The 15,186-nt window shown below is 42.1% G+C and overlaps 1 protein-coding gene across 3 annotated transcripts in view; it reads left to right on the forward strand.

The window, feature by feature from the left end:
• Positions 1–14,600, forward strand: part of wasf1 (WASP family member 1) — a 56,883-nt gene extending 42,283 nt beyond the window's left edge. The window contains exons 6-10 of one of the 3 annotated variants that reach the window (XM_075459062.1): positions 6,917–6,973; positions 7,847–8,010; positions 10,009–10,188; positions 11,587–12,158; positions 13,689–14,600. In XM_075459062.1, coding sequence (XP_075315177.1) covers positions 6,917–6,973; positions 7,847–8,010; positions 10,009–10,188; positions 11,587–12,158; positions 13,689–13,846 — 1,131 coding nt within the window. In that variant the 3' untranslated portion in view covers positions 13,847–14,600. The remainder of the gene's footprint in view (positions 1–6,916; positions 6,974–7,846; positions 8,011–10,008; positions 10,189–11,586; positions 12,159–13,688) is intronic. The other 2 variants (XM_075459063.1, XM_075459064.1) reach the window with 2 other exon arrangements.
• The last annotated feature ends 586 nt before the right edge of the window (positions 14,601–15,186 follow it).

The raw sequence follows: 15,186 nt of genomic DNA on the forward strand, positions 1-15,186 counted from the left end.
GATAGAAAGCGGAGCGATATGCGCACTCGCACACAATACAATGCACAAACAGGTTTGTTTGAAAATTGGGGTGTAAATCTTCACACTCGATTGCTTAGTTCTCTGAGTGGTTCTGTCGCATCATCGTAATGCGCCTCTCAGTCATACTGCTCTGTGTGTGTCTGCAGGGCTGTAATTACGTGTCCTTTGTATTCCACCTCATTATTTCACCAGAAGACTCAGCAGATTGCAGATTGTTTCCATTTCATCATTTTGCTTCTCGAATTTTGTGTATCTGCTTCATAACAACTGCTTCTCCAATCTTCATTTGGACAGACACACGGGGGCATGTATGCACACACAAATGCTTAAAAAGATCTAATACACCATGATGTGCCATGCAGCCGCAGTGTCGGGGACCTCACATGCCTCGCCACCTGTCACTCGGTGTCTGTCATTCAGTCTTTACTCCTACTTTCTCTTTTTTCCCCCCTCATATTTATTTTTCTTGCAGCTTAAAATGATCAGTTGCATCCGAGGAATTATGCATATATCACCATGCACATATGTATGCAAAATCTATTCCAATATTTAGGTAATAAAACCCGTACCATTGTAAGCAGATTATCAAACTGCACTTTTCTTAAGTCTTTCCGAGCACCTAACATTTAAACAGAAAACGTACTCTCTTAGGAATTTTGACAATAAAGTATGTCCACATTCTTACAGTAGAATACCACAGTAAGTCAATGAATGTGATATTGTTGCCCTACCATATTACAACACATAGTGATCTGTTGAAAACTTATAAATGTTAGATATTCAGATCTCTACAAAGCTCCCCCACTCACTCCTTGCTTACCTGAAGACCAATCTGCATACAAAAAAAAAGGAAAATTAATTCTACACGAAAAACATCAATCTAATACAGACTGTGAGTGTACGCGCATGGGACGTTCCTCACATGTTTGGTTAGTAGGAATGAGGTTTTGTCCAGCTTTACTGATTTTAAAAATAAATGAATAAATAAGTAAAAATAGATCACGCCTTGGATTCACTGACCTGAGATCAGTGATGCCTTTCATTGAGGAGCAAAGCAGCCTGAGTTCAGTCGAGGTGTCAGGTCAAAAATCATCTATTTTCATTCGAGGTGTTGGCGGTTGAGATCAGTGTGTTAAGTGGCAACAAGGACGTTCATTTTGGACAGTTAACCTGGAGTTATCAGAACTTGAAACAAATTTTCAAGTCATTTTACACATTCATTTTGCTTAATCTGGCAAATTTCTCTATTATTATTTATTTATTTTAATCAGTGTGGATGCGAGCAGTCTGCACAACAAAAAATGGAGCTTCTTGAAAATATGAAAAAGCAAAATGTTGTGAAATGAGGATGGAAGAGAGAAAAAGACAACCTAACATTTATGCAGGGGCGGTCCTAGAGGCCAGCCGACCAGGCTGGCGCCCGGGGCGGCATCACGGGGGGTGAAAAAAAAAAAAAAAAAGAAAAGAAAAAAAAATTGGTATTTTATTGATATTGGAGGTGTTTCTACGTGCCAGAGGGCGACGAACGTGGTATCAATAATAGTACTAATGGGAAAGTAAAGAATTAGCCAGCACAGTATTGCAGGTGGTGATGGACCAAACGGGTGAAAACAGAGAAGGAAATAATGACAGGTCAGTCTGCTAACCTAACACTACACTACACTGATGCTCCCACCACAACGCACAGTGAAGTGCAACATCTCTCTGTGAGCAGTAGGGGGCGCCAGCACCGGGTTTCGCCCGGGGCGTAAATCAGTGTCACTGCATTTATGGTATAATTTAATGAATAGTCAGTGTGTGAAATGTTGAAAAAGTCATTAAAGATAATAGTACAGAACCTGCAGGATTGTTTAAGAGAGGCCACGTTTACCAGAAATCTCCAATAATGATGAGATCTGGAAACTAACAAAGCAAGACTGCCACATGAAATATTTTCATTTACAGCGAGCTTAAACTTATTTAATCACCAGTAATTTTCTTACAGAAGTGCAAGACTGATAGTTAGTTTAAAATCAGATTTAACACGCTGTTGCTCTCCGACACTAACAGTTAGGCAGCAGTGATAAATGAGAGGAGCACAGAAAGCTGCAGTGTCCTAATCTTGTTAGCTCCTGTGCTGGCCGTGGCCTCAGTGGATTTGCAGGAGACTGTGCTGAGCCATTCAGAGGAAAGACTCTTTGACTGGGAAGGTCCCAGGGATGGAGTTAGAAAAAGATCGTTGGAGAGGAAGTTGGCAAGCACAGGAGGAGGAAAATGTTTCTGCTTCTCCTTTAGATCAGTGAGTCCAAGATTTATTTAGCTCTCTCTCTCAAGCGTCAGGATCCCCTACGGAGAATCCCTTTGGCTCATCATCTCTGATTCCTGTCTCATTATAGCACTGAGAGGCCCTCCTATAGGAATATATTGACATTCAGATTTTAGCCTATTTTTCTTCTTTGTAAATACTTGAACAAAAGAGGCAAGGATGTTGTGTGATATTGGCTAAGTGTTGATTAAAAAGTTGTTTTTTTGCCAGTTCTCATTAATGCCAGGGGAGGCCAATCACAGCATGCTAATGAGCTATTTTGACTGGCCCACTTTAAAAACTTCTCCTTGCATTGTTACAGCATAATGCATAGAGGAAAATTACTCAGAGAAGACATTACTAAAACATTAAAGGATAAAAAGAGCTAATTTCTTTTTCTTTTTGACATGTCACATGAATGGATTTACCTTTGTTAAAGAACTGAAGTCCCACTCAGGCTGCGGAAACCTGAACATTTGTTGATTTTTAGTAGTTGCAAACTGTTTATATATTTACAGATCAATTTGTTCCTCACCTGCAAACATCCAAGTTTTTTAATGTTTTGGTTTTTTTTTCTTCACTGTCAATGTGGTGGCACATGGCTTTGCACATGTGTTGCCAGTGACTGTTCTGATCTAGGGGGGGGGGGGATTTCAGAAGAAGAAGAAGTAGTCCAGTTGCCCTTAACCGAACTCTTAGGGTTACCATGACCTGCATGACTGAGAATCTACAAATTTGTTAAATAAAATATCTAAGCAAAAAGTTTGTGTGAATCCCAGCATTAAAAACCTTGACAGAGAAAGTATTGAACAGTCCATATACATATTTCAGCACCCTAACTTATTACAGTTGCAGCTTGCACCAGCGAGCTCTGGCTACTGTTTGACCATTGAAGTATACTTTAAATGATTTAGAATATAGCTAAACACCTTACCGAAGCAGATATTTACATGTATTTTTACAAATAGAAGTGGGTGTCTTTTTAACCGCAAAGAATTTATAGAAGTGGATGGTACAATAAGCCACACAAGATGAGAAAATGTAGGATTCAACAGTCGTAAACCTCTCACGGGGGATATTTCAACAACTCTACACCTTGTCCAGCTGCTCTTGCAAGCTGGTGCAACTGTTTAGTTCAGCTAAAAGGGGAGAGCCAAAACAGTTGTTTGAAAACCTGTTTCAGCTGTCTGTCTTCTTATTGGCTCAGTGTGGCAAAATGATACTCAAGCATTGCAGTCGGTGCATTTTCAGTATTGCTGCCCCTGGACCTCGACTTTTCACCATCTAAAACCATAAGGTGACGGTATCATGGTTTTAATGTTTCAATAGTCACGAAAACAATAGTGATACTGCCGCAGAATTATTTATCGTGGCTGGAAGAAGATTGTTAAAATACTGCTTTCGGACCTCTCCTCGTCTGTCTTCTCTCCTGTCAGCTTTTTGCTTGTCACTCTTGTCTGAATCCTGCTCTTTATCTAACTCTGTGCAGCTGGAAATGCCTTATCTTGTGTGTCCCAAGAGCCTTATAAGAGCCCTCTCTGAAACCCCTCCTCCCTTCCTTGCTCCCCCCGAGGTAAGAACCTTCTACTCTCCCCACTCCGTCAGAGCATCTGCTCCCAGTGCAGCAGCCTGCAGCCCTCACTCCTGCCTCCACACTTTCCACTCACCCCTCAAGTTTGCTCCGGGCAGACGAGCCGCCCACTTTCAGCCCCTTACTAACAAGCCCTTCAGCACACCTGCATCCCAGTTCTTCCTTCAGGATAAAGACTGCCAGTCCTTGACACCGATTACTTTTTGGGAGTAATTTCCCTGCAAGTTGTAAACATAATCAAAGCTCAGCATGCAGACAGCTGCGATCCAAATGAACTGCAAGTCAGTTCATTAGTTTTATTTAAAAAGATGGCACAGTTGATACGGTTTTGTTACTAGACACAACTGTATCAACTGTGCCCCTGTCTGTCTAAAAGGTTGTTGCTAGAAAATAATGAATATGAAATCTCAGCCCAACCTTAAATAATATATTTTCGTTCCTAAATTTAGAGTAAACGATCAGTAAAGCTTTGTATTGTAGTGCATTTTGCCCATACCTGTCAGATTATTGTCTCATCGATAAAGTAAGATGGGATACTGTTGAAATAAAGAATTTGGGATCCAGCCATTGATTACAAAACTTTACTAACATTAAGATATCTCACAACGGTCTCCATATGACTGCAGTTTTGACTAATCCGCAGTGTTTTTTTTTATTTAATTTTTTTTATTCAGCTCTTTGGTCAAACTTTCTGGCACATTTTTTTTTTTTTTTTTAAGACTAATGTCCTCTCCTTGTATTGTAGTTGCAGGAATGAACTACAGATACCAAAACACATATTATAGACAGGCATTTGTTCTTCTGACACCATTATTAGATATTCGAAAAAGGATGATGATGTAGGATATCAATAACTGTACATCCAGTATTTTTTAGATAAACTGTCAAAATTAGAAAAAGCAGTACCTTCAAGGTTGCTACTCTTATTGCTCTTTGCAACCCAAATCTAACAGATCAGCAGCGCTACTGTATGTGCAGTTTGAGTGGATTGTGTTATCGTCAGCAGTGGGGGTGGTCCAGTGGCCGAATGCCTCTGCAGGCCTCCCTCATGGGGTTATGTAGCTCCAATTCTGCTGAGTCTGTCACACTAAACATGAGCAAAAAAACAACCAGACGCATGATAATTCACCTGCGGTGGGTGTGCCCATCTGCGTGTAGGCACACACAGAAATACATTAATTAAAACGGCAGTGTCTCACTCGCACAGCAGGGCTCTCTGCGCCAGCACCTTTCCATTCAGATGAAAGATGATGGATTAGCACAGCCATGAAGCTCACTGAAATTAGCTACATTCATTCCAATGTGACAAATACAGAAAAGCGCGATTTCTCAATTTCTTTCATGTACACACACTTTCCTCCCTTGTTTACCCCTTCATTTTCTCTCACAAAGACTTTTTGTCACATTCCTTGCATCATTAAAACCTCCACTCTGATGATCTTATTTGATCAAGTCCCCATAAAAGTCATATTTTTTGTTACAACACTGATACAACTATCTTTTCAGAGTCAATGGTCGATAATGCAGCGAAGCTTTCAAGGCTATCCTGGAACTGATAGAAGGCCACAAGTTAAAATATTCCTGAAACGTGATATATAGTTGAGATGTGCAAATGTGTTCGAAGAGAGTTTAAGGCGATGCGCGTGTGTGAATGTGGGTGTTATGGGTGTTTGAGCATGGAGGTCTCCCCACAGCCGATGGCCTATCAGGGGACAATGTGTCGTTATGAATTAGAAGCTAATCCATGTGCATTAGTGTGAAGATTTAATCCTGCGCTCGCTCTTTGCGGCCCGGCCGCAGCGGTGGACAGACAAGGTCAACATCATTTAGCCACGCCACAGGAGATGCTGTCCATAAGTGACGTTGTGTTGAATCAGCCGCCATGTTTTATTGCGAGACCAGCGCACACACAGTTACTGAATAAGAAGGGTAGGTCACCTTACAGGACTCATGTGACATCAAAGATAGATTAGCAACAGTGTTACAGACATAGAATTATTGAAATACGTTGCATGGCTAGAGGAGACCCCCCCCCCCCAAAAAAAAAAAGAAAAGGGGCATCTCATCTTTGAAAGGGGGGGGGCCATGAAGAGGAAGGTCTTGGAGCATGATATTAGCTCTTCATCTACATGTTTTATTGTAAAGCAAATTAAAAACAACACTAACGAGCCACATTGTTTCACAAGTTGACAGGTTCTTAGTCGATTTCTCACACAGCATCTTGCTTCTGCAAATACATCAGTTAGTGAGTGTTAAGAGCCACACTGCTCATCTTTGATGTCCCACAGGATCTATTGATAATAAGACGATAGAAGAATAGATCAGCTTTGTCTTCAAAATGTTTGCCTTTCAGGAATGTTGTTTTTGTTTAAATTGTGAAGACGCATGATATTTTTCAACACAAATGCATAGCGGTAGCTGATTTAGCTCGATTAAAGACTGTAAGGTGTTCAATGCTGTATGTGTATCTACGTAGCTTAAGTGACACATGTGCCTTCATCATATTCTTCTTCTTTTGCAATAACCTGCCATCTTATTTTGAGTTGACCAGCGCATGTGTGTGTGTATATTTGTTTTGCATGTCGGTCTTCAGTGTGTGCTGTAGCTCTGAAAAGTTTCCCTCTCGTGCAGAATCCCACTTTTCTCATTTGTCCTCCCATTCCAGGGTGCTCTTTTCCTTTCTACCCCAGTCCTCTTTCTGTTTGGGATGAGGCTGGGTTCTGTTATTTCTGTCTGTATGTGTGTGTGTGTGTGTGTGTGTGTGTATGCGGGACTGTGTGCCGTAGCGTCCTACCTGCATTGTGACGTCGCTCATGCTGTCATTTTGTGTTTAACAGCGTTTTTCTTTTCCCCCGTTTCCCTTTTGTCTCTCTTGCTCTCGCCACCCACTCTGTTTTTGTCCCTGTTGACTGTGTGCAGCGGTGTTGTGCTCATTGCTGTGCCGTATTGGGTTTTGTTTTTGAACCCCCACCCCTCACCCCCCGGTGCTTCTCTTGTGGTTTTTGTTTTTGTTCTTGTAGTTGCAGGACCCCCGCATGTATGATCAGGTCTATAGGTACTTAGACCTTCCAGGGCAGGTATGTGAAAAAACAGTGACTATTTTTAAAATACTGTATGTAAAATATTTCTGCTTCAGCAGCTCTCTGCTCAGTTTCTTTACAACTCTGTGTGTGGCAAGTCAGTCATGCTGAAGTCTGAGAGGCAGGGAGTGCTGAGAATTTGACCGATATGAATATAACTGCATTTTTTTGCCCTCTTTACTAACTTCAATGCTTCAGTCAACAAATATATATATATGTACAACAATTTGAATTGGTCAGTGAATGAGCACTCCCTGTTCTCAAGCTTGATTGGTGCAAAAGTCCCTTTCCTTTATACAGATTCTCCATAACTTTGCGTGCGATTTGCAAAGAGCTAAATCTATACTCTTCTTAGGTAAAGGAAACCCAGTAGTGAGTTTAAGGGTGGCAAAAATCTGAGATGTGTTTGTTTGTAGCTAATTATGTGCACGAGTTAAGGTAAATCAGGTGCGTTTAGCAGAATTTAGTTTCAGGAAAGGGTGTAATGTCTGAAGGGACACCTTCTGCTTACACGTTTGGATTTCATGGTGGTGGTGGTCGTGTCTGTGTGAATATGCCTAAAATACTTCTTTCTTTACTCGTGTCTCTATTTGTATTAATACATTCAAGTGCAAATCTCAAGCTTACCTGTTCCGATAGTTTGTAACAGGCCCTCTGTCATTTTTTTTTCTTGAAGAAATAATCTTCTTGCCAGCTAACCTGTAATCTTGTCTCCCTCTCATGTCCTTTTATTATGGTCTTTCTCCTCATTCTAATATCATCTGTTGTGCGTTTGCCCCCCGTGCATTTCTCACCATCTGTGTCTTTCCCTGAACCATCCCATCCCATCCCATCCTCTCTTTCTGCCTTTCATCACCGGCCCCACCAAAGCTGAAAGCAATCGACCGTCCACCAGAGCCAGAGAAAGTACCACGGGCGCCCCACGATCGGAAGAAAGAGTGGCAGAAACTGGCACTGGGCGCAGAGCTTGCCCAGGACATACCAGAAGACAAACACAGAGAGGCAAACGGATCTGCCGGTTACCACGACAACAGGTAAGTGAGCTGTCAAACGGTGGGAATAACATGAGCACACAACCACGTGGACATAAATACAGAATGTTTGACTAATTCTAAACTAAACTGGACTTAAAAAATTCTGATTGGACAAACACTGATTTGTCAGCATAATGTAATCAGTCACACCAACAATGACAAACTGTGCCCAGTTTACACAGAAATTGGTTCTTTGAATTTACACTTAACTGCCACTGAGGACAAGCAGCCACAACAGAAGTGATTAAGGTTCCTCAAAGTAGTGATTGTACTTATTGTGCCTCAAAGCTCCAGAGCCTCTCGTGTTCAGTAATGTCCCTGCCAGTCAGGGTAAGTAATTTCAGAAGATTTGATGCAAATTGGTGGATTTCTTGGATGTATCAGCACCACAAACACCTGACAGAAAATCTTTACTGCAATGATGAGGATGGATTTCATGGAAATGGATACCATTGTGTGCCTGATTTTAGATGGTTCTGAATGAATTATTCTTGTTATTCCATGTTATTGACATATACATATGTCAATATACTGGCAGTGCTAGTCTATGAGAGCTTCGAGTTAGTGACTGTTACAGCTGCCGAGGCACATTTGCACTAAATCGTATAAGAGATGCAAGATGTGGCTCTGGACGTAAGAAGAAGAAAAAAAGTTTTTATTTTTATTTTATTTTTTTTATCAAAACCTGCGTGAAACACTTGCATATGTTTCTATAAATGTATAAATTGCTACTTTGGAAATACCTCCAGGTGTGCCAGGGTTAGATGTACAAATCATGCAAAAATCATGCAAAACCGTGGGCACGCCTTTTTATGCCCCTTTTCAAAATGATTAAAGGAAATAAAAAGAAAGAAATGAGAATGAACCTTATTGTAATAGACTTTATTTTAGTTTTTAATCATTTGCGTTTATAATATACTACTAATATACTACTATACATAGTCGTAGTCTTCATATGGCTGATCCTGTTGAGTCGGCTGTAGCCCTGCTGCCGTCTTTGTGTGGGCTGATGATGCTGCTGCTCTGTCTCGTTTGTTGTGCGACCATTTCTTTTGCACGTCTGCAAGACCCGTTGCTCTGACATTACATCTGTTGATGGTGCTTCTTTTTTTAACCCCACTTTCATTGCCATGTCTTTTTAGTTTTCTTTATACTCAGATGACTCAGATGTAGTGGAGTGTGTGCACTAGAGTTGGGCAATCAGGCCGAGTTTCATGATTGAGATTAGTAAACAAGTTCTTTTGCATCTGGCCTCTAATATATTAGAGGGTTACTTCTCTTTAACCAATAATACAGACAGTTTTGAGCAGCTATTCAAGTACAGAAGTGATTAGAAGATCTTTGAAAAACATTTTTATTTCTAAGTTTTCTCTATACATATTTTTGATTTAGAATAAAATATAAAATAGTGTAAACTGAAAACAGAGATGTAGATATAGGGCTGCACGGTGGTGTGGTGGTTAGCACCGTCACCTCGCAGCAAGAGGGTTCCAGGTTCAACTCCCAGCTGGGGCCTTTCTGTGTGGAGTTAGCATGTTCTCCCCGTGTATGCGTGGGTTCTCTACGGGTACTCTGGCTTCCTCCCACTGTCCCAAAACATGCATGTTAGGTTAATTGCTGTCTCTAAAATTGTCCCTAGGAGTGCATGTGAGCATGCCCCCCACGACCCGACCGACGGATTAAGCCGGTATAGAAAATGGATGGATGGAGATCTGAATATAACCTCTTATTTGTACTAGTTTATATTATATTAGTTTATAGGTTTTATAGGTTTTGTCTGTCACATTGGTTCCAAACACGGTGATGTGGAAAACCAAGTTCTGCCACCCAAAAATGTACATACTTTTATCCTTTTTCTGACTCCTACAACATCATTTTAGCAGATCTTTGATGTGCGATTCGAGTCCTGACTTTATCCATGTTAGAGTTATCGCAGAAACATGAACCAAAGCCAGAGTCGCCAAATGGCAAGTGATAAAGATCTTCGTCTCCGCTCAGGGCTCCTTTGTACATGGAGCATTTGGACGGGCCATTCTCGCTGGCAGCACTGCCCTACACCCAGATGAACGAGCTGCTGAACCGCACCGGGGACAGAATGTATTCCCGACCCCACGACCCTCCGCCGCCGCCACCTCCCATGCACCCACTGGGAGAGATCAAGCCACCCTCTGTGATCAGGTGGGGTACGACACATGACCTCAGATTGAACAAGCGCTCAGGCATAAAACTACAATTCTATCCATTCTCTTTGCATTGCTCATCTATTTTTCCCTTCATATAGTGTTTATCAGTTTGCCAGAGTGTCTGCCATGTGAATACTTTTACTTCCCATTTGTGAAAGATCTTTTGCTGTTAGAACAGACCAGAAAAGGACAGGGAAAGCGAGACCGAGAGGTGGATTTTGTGAGCCAAAGATTTGAAGAAAACAAAAAAAAAAAAAAGAAAGAAAAGGCTTTGAAAAGGGCAGGATCAATAGTGTATCAAGGCCACTGAGCATATCACAGGCTGTTTTTCAGCTGCTTGCATGTTCTGTCGTTGGTGGGTAAGAGAGATCAGAGGGAATGATTAAGGCAACACCAGAGAAATGTAATTGATATTTTATTTACTTATTTTTTGCTGTTGACCTTGAAGCCATCCTCCCCTTTTACTCTCGGTCACTTCTCGTCTCTCGTCAGCTTTTATTTACCTTTCCGTCCTCATCTCACCTTTACCTCTCGGGCCTTCATGTCTTCTTTTGTGATTAGTTGCAGCCATTGTGTTCTCATCCTCATTTTCTCACTTTCACCCTCCTCCAAAAAACTGCACTTGCCATTAAATGCAGAGAACTGGGGAGACATACTACCCCCCCCCCCCCCCCCCCCTTCGCCTCCGCCTCTCGCTGCGCTTTCTGTCTGCAGTGAAATTTTCTCCGGAGGAGGAAACATTATTGTGAGCATGTCGGCCTTTATGTTGCCGTGTCCCAGTTAGTGGCTATTTTTACCCTCACGGGTAACAGTGTCAGTGAATGACCAACGTTGTTGAGATTCTGTCTTAAAAGTGCGAATTACAGTAGAGTTTAAACTCTGAGAGTCAAGCAGTCATTCCTGATATGTAGCTTTCTTTAACCGCTCGTGTGGCGCGCCCACATCCCTGAGTGAAAACTCTCCCCAAACTTACGAAACATCGCGATTTCAAAAAGTCTTTCACCGGTCCCTGCAGCTCAGTCGGTGATGAACGTCTTGTCTTGTCTTTTTTTTTTTTTTCGGGTGTTGTCTTTCGCTTCCTCTGAAACCTCATTATCAAACTTTTGGTTTTCACACGGCATATAAGCAGCTGGAAGATATTTCTATCCAAACAATGGGTGCTTGCCGATTTAATCAGCTGTAGCCTGTTAGCTAATTAGGAGGATGTTGGCTGAAAACTGACTTCTTCATTTTTTTTCCCCAGCCGCTTCATTTTGAAACAAGAATTTTGATGGTTACATACATTATGTTGTATGAAAAGACAGAGGCTGAAGGTGGATCTCATGTATTGTTTTACTGGGTAGAAAAATAGTTGTAATGGAACCACACCATTGTGTCTTCATCCTCCCTCCAGCTCCAGTTCAGGTTTTTCCGACAGCAGACCTCAGTCTCCGGCCAGGACAGCAGGCCTCAACTCCAGCACTCCTCCTCCTCCACCTCCTCCACTTCCTCCTCCTCCTCCGCCCTTACCCTCCACAGGCATGCGGGGCACCCCTCCGCCTCCCATTCCTCCTTTACCTATCCAGCAGCAGCCTCCGGCCATCCCGCCTCCTCCTGCTCCACTCCAGATCGCCCCGGGAGTGCTCCACCCAGCCCCACCGCCCATAGCGCCTCCCCTCCACTCCATATCCCCGGCCCGTCTGCAGCACGTCCTGGACAAGGGCCAATCTTCAGGCTTGGGGACTCAGTCGGATGGCACCATCCTGCCTCCTCCCCCACCACCACCTCCTCTGCCTCTCGTTGGAGCACGGAGTTCATCGCCCTGTCCATCAGGCCCTCCACCTGTGCCAGCTTTCCCTTCAGCAGGAGCCATGGCGTCCCCGCCACCCCACACCATGCACGATGTGGGGACCAAGAGGCACCATCCAGCCAACTTGCCACCCATCAGCGATGCACGCAGTGTCCTGTTGGAGGCTATCAGAAAAGGTGACATGTGGTTTATGAGAAAAATGTGCAAATGTATCTTTCAAGTCACGATTGTCTGAAGAAAAATTCTGGGGAATTTCATGTTTTTGTCATCCATTTTATTTAATTATTTTCTAATTTGAACTTTTTCCAATATTCAAGTTACTGATGAAAAATATTAGGTATTCACATCCAAACTGGAGAGAAGGTTTTAGAAATCACAACTTTTCAATACGTAGAAATCTTCTTCAGGCTTCGTTTCCCCATTTTCAGTCCTCAATCTAAAATCCTTTGCAGTTAATCACTTTTCTGAGGCTTAAGACTCGTGGACTTCAACAGAGAAAATGTTTCCTTGCGAGGCTTAGGTTCTCTCCTCATGTCTTTCCATAGTGTCTCCGTCCTTTACACCAGTGATGAGAGCATAGTAGGTGAGGACAGAAGCGAAGGACGAGACTGACAGAAATTTGACATCCTTGCTGTGGAATTGTGAAACCGTTAAATATAGCCCTTTACAGACATGAGATGCGCAACGTTAATGGCCTCAGTCAGTATGTTAAAGTGTTGGCATCAAGTCGATCACACATTGGTCACTATTCCGCTAATGTTTCTCACCCTTTATTCAAACATGAAAGTGACAGAAAGAGCCACAGCGTGTGGGAGATATTTGAAATTCATACGGGACTGAACAGTGCACAAATTCCACAGGCTATGGCTATAATGTGCAATATGATAGTTTTCTTTTAGCCATGACAATTAATTCCGGGTTATCAGAGGAGAAGAATCAGTTTTTGTGATGATGCAGCTTGAGGTAGCTTATAGGTAATGATGTCTGCTCTGGATCAAAGACAGCTGTTTCAGAAGTTGTCTTGTTTGGCAAAGTCGAATCCTGCTTTCATAGCATTTGAAGTTTACAGCTTGTGGTGCACCATCTGTATTCTAAAGTTTTGTTTTATTTATTTTTTGCTAGACTTGGATAATGATATTACCATTTCCTGGAGAGTGTTCTTTAGTGGACTGGATATTTTTTACCAGTGTCTCTTTACCATGGAAAAGCCTCTTGTGGTCATCCACCGCCTTTGTCCTCAATGAAAAATGGCCTTTTTAAACTGATGAGCTCACTAGCGCATCTCTTAGTATGTACCAAACTGCTGATTTATCCACTCCTAAAAGCCTCTACATCTCTTTTGTGGTTTGTTTTAGTTCTTTAACTTAATGCAAATGCTCTGTTGCACTTGCTCTGAAAGCTCCTTCCAACGGCAGGTCATAGGGCCACAAGAAACAGCCTTTTACTTTAACTTATTCAAGAGTATGTAAGTGTTGTCATTTCTAAACTCTCCCATCAGTGTGGATTAGAACGTCCTCAAAGTAAGAGCCATATGTGTACTCAGCATATATTCATCATGATAAGAAATTTGAAATCTTGTCCTTTTTTAGCAGCTAAAATAGCAAATGTGGCATCATTGTCCAAACATTGTGGACCTAATTGTATATTAAGAATCAGATTATCTAATATGGCTAGTGATCAAGTCTGTTCTCATTTCCCTGCTGCAGGCATACAGCTGCGAAAAGTGGAGGAGCAGCGAGAACAAGAGGCTAAACACGAGCGAGTCGGGAATGACGTGGCCACCATTCTCTCGCGCCGCATTGCCGTTGAGTACTCGGACTCCGAAGATGAGTCCGAGTTCGACGAAGGAGACTGGATGGAATGATGGCGGCGGGGTAAAGAGGGAGAGCAGCGTTGGCGGCAGAAGACAAACACGGTCAGGTGCCCATCTCTCCACCAGCACCACACCCCTGCACTCCAAACCTCGCCATCAAAGAAGAGGAGCATTGTTGTTGCCCACTTTTCCTCAGTCGAGTTTTCTTTTTTCCTTTCTTTCTTCATCTTGTCATATCTCTGTCTCGTTGTGGTTTGTGTTGGGCGGAGAGTCTCCAACATCCACCCTCGTCGGGTCTGTCTGTGGTGTTCCAAGAGAAGTTTTTCACTCATTCTTTTCAGCACTGCCACAGAACGTTTATTCTTCTGGATTTCTTGTGATGAAATCCCACGTTTACCGTTATACATGAAAATAACTTTTTGGCGAGCCACTTGATTTGTACATTAATGTTGTTGTTAAAAAAAAATTTATAAAAATACTCAAAGAAGGAAATATGAAGACAGGCTGCATTTATCTTTAGTTCTCATCATAGTTTTGCCACTTGGTGGCTCAAAATGGCATTGAGTGAATGCCGTTTTATTTTTATTTCTTTTATTTACATCATATTTTTAAAAAAAAATAAAAAAAACATTTACAGTTTTGGCAGGCCAGTAGTTTTCCAATTCTGATCTCTACATGAAAAGTTTGAACACCAGCTGGGGTGTATTTGTTTCCATTGTTATCTGGACTGACTATTCCACTAAGAATGAGCAACTGATTGTGTTGTCTTGTGATGATTTTTATATGGTTGAAATGAAGATGGAGGTGAGGGGGGGGTCGTATGGCTGCTTTGACCACGTGTGTACATATCCATCCACTTACCTTAACCCCAGGGAAACGTACACCAAGAGATTGCATTTTTCCATCTTACCAGGTTCAGTGGAGCCACTTCTGCCCACGATGACATTAGGAAATGTCCGAAAGAAACACTAAGCCATTGATTGATTTTTTTTTTAATTTTATTTTTTTAAGTATACTCAGCTTCCATCATTTTTTTTTCCTAGCCATTTGCCACAAAAATGTACACTGGAAGTGATTTGAAGCTGTAGCTGTACATCAGAACTCCTGCCTCTCTTTTTGTTTCTGATAAATATTAAGTGTTCAGAGGAACCTGACCGGCACCAGGTACAAACCATTCAATACCACTGAAGGCAGCTTTTCCCCCGGATCCCCCTTTTTACTGTGTACCTGCCCTCTAACGAGAAGCCTCTCCTCGTTTGGTACCGCAGCAGCAGCAGCTGATGTTAAGAAAAAGAAATTCTGTGTGATTCTGCCTTTTTGAGGCCTAAAAGAGAAGGATACATTATGCCTTGTTTTGGCTCATTTCTAAGAAAATGTCTGCCATCTTTTTC

The sequence above is a fragment of the Odontesthes bonariensis genome, chromosome 24 (assembly GCF_027942865.1).
Source record: "Odontesthes bonariensis isolate fOdoBon6 chromosome 24, fOdoBon6.hap1, whole genome shotgun sequence".
Lineage (NCBI taxonomy): Eukaryota > Metazoa > Chordata > Actinopteri > Atheriniformes > Atherinopsidae > Odontesthes > Odontesthes bonariensis.